Source organism: Loa loa, assembly GCF_000183805.2.
Source record: "Loa loa unplaced genomic scaffold supercont3.122, whole genome shotgun sequence".
In the NCBI taxonomy this organism is placed as follows: domain Eukaryota; kingdom Metazoa; phylum Nematoda; class Chromadorea; order Rhabditida; family Onchocercidae; genus Loa; species Loa loa.
Window position 1 is genome coordinate 93,515 of NW_018108302.1, and position 2,606 is coordinate 96,120.

The 2,606-nt window shown below is 29.5% G+C and overlaps 1 protein-coding gene across 1 annotated transcript in view; it reads right to left on the reverse strand.

The window, feature by feature from the left end:
• Positions 1-1,006, reverse strand: part of LOAG_17746 (hypothetical protein) — a gene marked incomplete at its 5' end in the record, with an annotated part of 5,454 nt that extends 4,448 nt beyond the window's left edge. The window contains 3 exons of the mRNA XM_020450406.1: positions 250-350; positions 503-584; positions 826-1,006. Of these exons, the coding sequence (XP_020305924.1) occupies positions 250-350; positions 503-584; positions 826-1,006 (364 nt within the window). The remainder of the gene's footprint in view (positions 1-249; positions 351-502; positions 585-825) is intronic.
• Positions 1,007-2,606: the final 1,600 nt, after the last annotated feature.

Consider the following 2,606-nt stretch of genomic DNA (forward strand, 5'->3'; position numbering starts at 1 on the left):
TTAGTATATATATATATATATATATATATATATATATATATATATATATATATATATATATATATATATATATATATATATGTATATATATATCTGCATCTACACATATGTATACATATATATGTATGTATACATGTATATATGTATATATATATATACATATGTATATGTATACATATATGTATGCATGTGCACATAGATATATAAATATATATTTAATATATAGTTTTCTGGGTCTGGATTTTTAACCTTCAATAATTCGTTTCAAAGCAACCAAAAACACCAATTTGTGACCTTCATAAGCAAATCCAGTATCAATCGTTTGAATCCATTTAAAAAAAGTCTTTGAGCTGCAATAAATCAAAATACACTCTTTTAAATTAGAGAACGAAAAAAGTGCCGACAATTACTTTAAAATGACAAAAAACGTTTTAGAGTGGTTAGAACAAAGACTTTACATCGCTTGATTTAGTAAACAAAGATGACTTAAATTAAGGATAACCTTGCAAGGCCTTGCAACAATGAATTAGCAAAGCATGTGTTACCCAGATTAAACATTGATGGAACACACTGTCCGCTGGCATCTAAAAAAAAAAGCAATAAAACCTGCAGGAGTCATTTCAATGATGTACAATTGATGAACAATTAATTTGAAATAGTTGGAGTCAACATATATTACATAAAAAGTAAAAAATACAGAAAAATGAAAGGAGCAACGACGTATCAACTTATGTTAAGGAAGGAGGAAACTGAACTCTATGAATCATAAAAAAATGGGAATCAATTATCATTGGTATGAATACAACTTGGCTTAGAAGAACTTACTAGTAAGTGCTCGAAATGCATTGCGAGATGATCGTTTAGAAGTCGTGTACAGATAGGTGATTGCGCCAATCAAACTACTCGTTAACAATATACTAGTAAAAAGATAATAGGGTGTGCAGCTCCACGAATATTTCACCAACGGCCATTGCCATTTCCACAGATTTCCAGGAAAATGGTTCATTGATTGTGTTTGATTTTAAAGTATGATAAAGCGTTAAATGCTAAAGCTAACGCCGCATCACTTCTAATCGGACTGAAACAAATTTTTACTAAAATTTCGATCTAAAATTTTTTCCAGTGCTCAGTAAAATTGTCGTTCATATTACTAATTTTAATACAATGAGATAAATTGATGCTATACGAAAAAAAAAGACACTGCAGAACGATCTTTGGCGTCATTTATCTAAGTTATGCTACAACTGATGGTAACACATAGAAACCGAAATTGCTTCTTCTAAAACTGTTATGAACCAAATCTTGTTGAATTACCACGGAAAGCATCAATGAAAAATTTTTATCCCAATGAGCATTCTTTGTTATGATTTTTCTCTACACCATCGAATTCATTTTGTATTTATCTCACCAAATCTTCTCATAAATATATGGTAATTTGCTTCAAATGTTGTGGAGATAATATTCTTTGCACTTTTTGTTTAAATAACTCAGTATAGTTAAATTAAATATAATTACATTAGACAAAGTTGAAATAAACAAATCTGATTAAAACTAAACTTAATACTAGTAAATTATAATATTATTCTTATCACTTATACATCATAAACATCAGCTGATAATTTCTACAAATGTTGAATCAAAAATTTCAAGGAAATAGGATTTGTACTAACTGAAAATTAGTTAATGATGGTTTATTCAAATTTGTATCAGACGAATCAGAATGATTTTGTCGACACTACTGACGAACTTGAGAGACTTTAAATGAATGAAATCAAGTTTGTTGAACTGGTAATCCAGCACTCATAATTCTAATGATAAATGATAACGAAAAGTAAACCGACAACGAAGTTGTCATTCTATCATCTGCCAGCATAAACTGTATAAGCAACTAACTTTTCCTTCCTTCCATTCACACATACTATGTTTGCGTTACACTTTTGTATTTCTCTTTTTTTTTCCAATCAATTCAGAGACACATAAAATGTTGTCATATATTATAGCCAAAACGACTGCTAGAAAATCAAAATCTGAACGATTATTGTGGCTCATTTAGACCATCCAAAAAAATTTCAAATTTTAGCAAATAAGAAATCCACGTGCTTGATATGCATAAACTGAGACTGTAAGAAGACATTAGCATTCCTTTACTATAAAATTTCATGCAAACATTGTTTAGCAATTATTTCACTATGAATAAAATGATGTGAGATGAAATAAGGAATGCTGAAATACGTTGTTTGCAAAACGCATACGTCGTATATTAACCAATTAATATCGATCTCAAGCATTCCCAGATAACCTTCGGAGGATTCCGACAAATATGGTAAGAAAGTTATGATTAAAACTGAGCAATCTTTCGGGCATATCATTTGTATTCTATACCATGAATCTAATAATGAATCTCGTTTGTTCAGGACATATAAAATTATGTGATTCGCAAAGAAGTTCAGAATTGTTTTACTTTTCCATTAGTGACAGCACGACAACCAAAACTTCCAAGAATCTATTGAACGACGATAAGAGATCTTGACAAAAACTAATCGAAAGAAAGTGTTGCTCTCACGGTTACATTAAAAAAAAAAAAAAGCCGAATAGTTTTCTTCGGA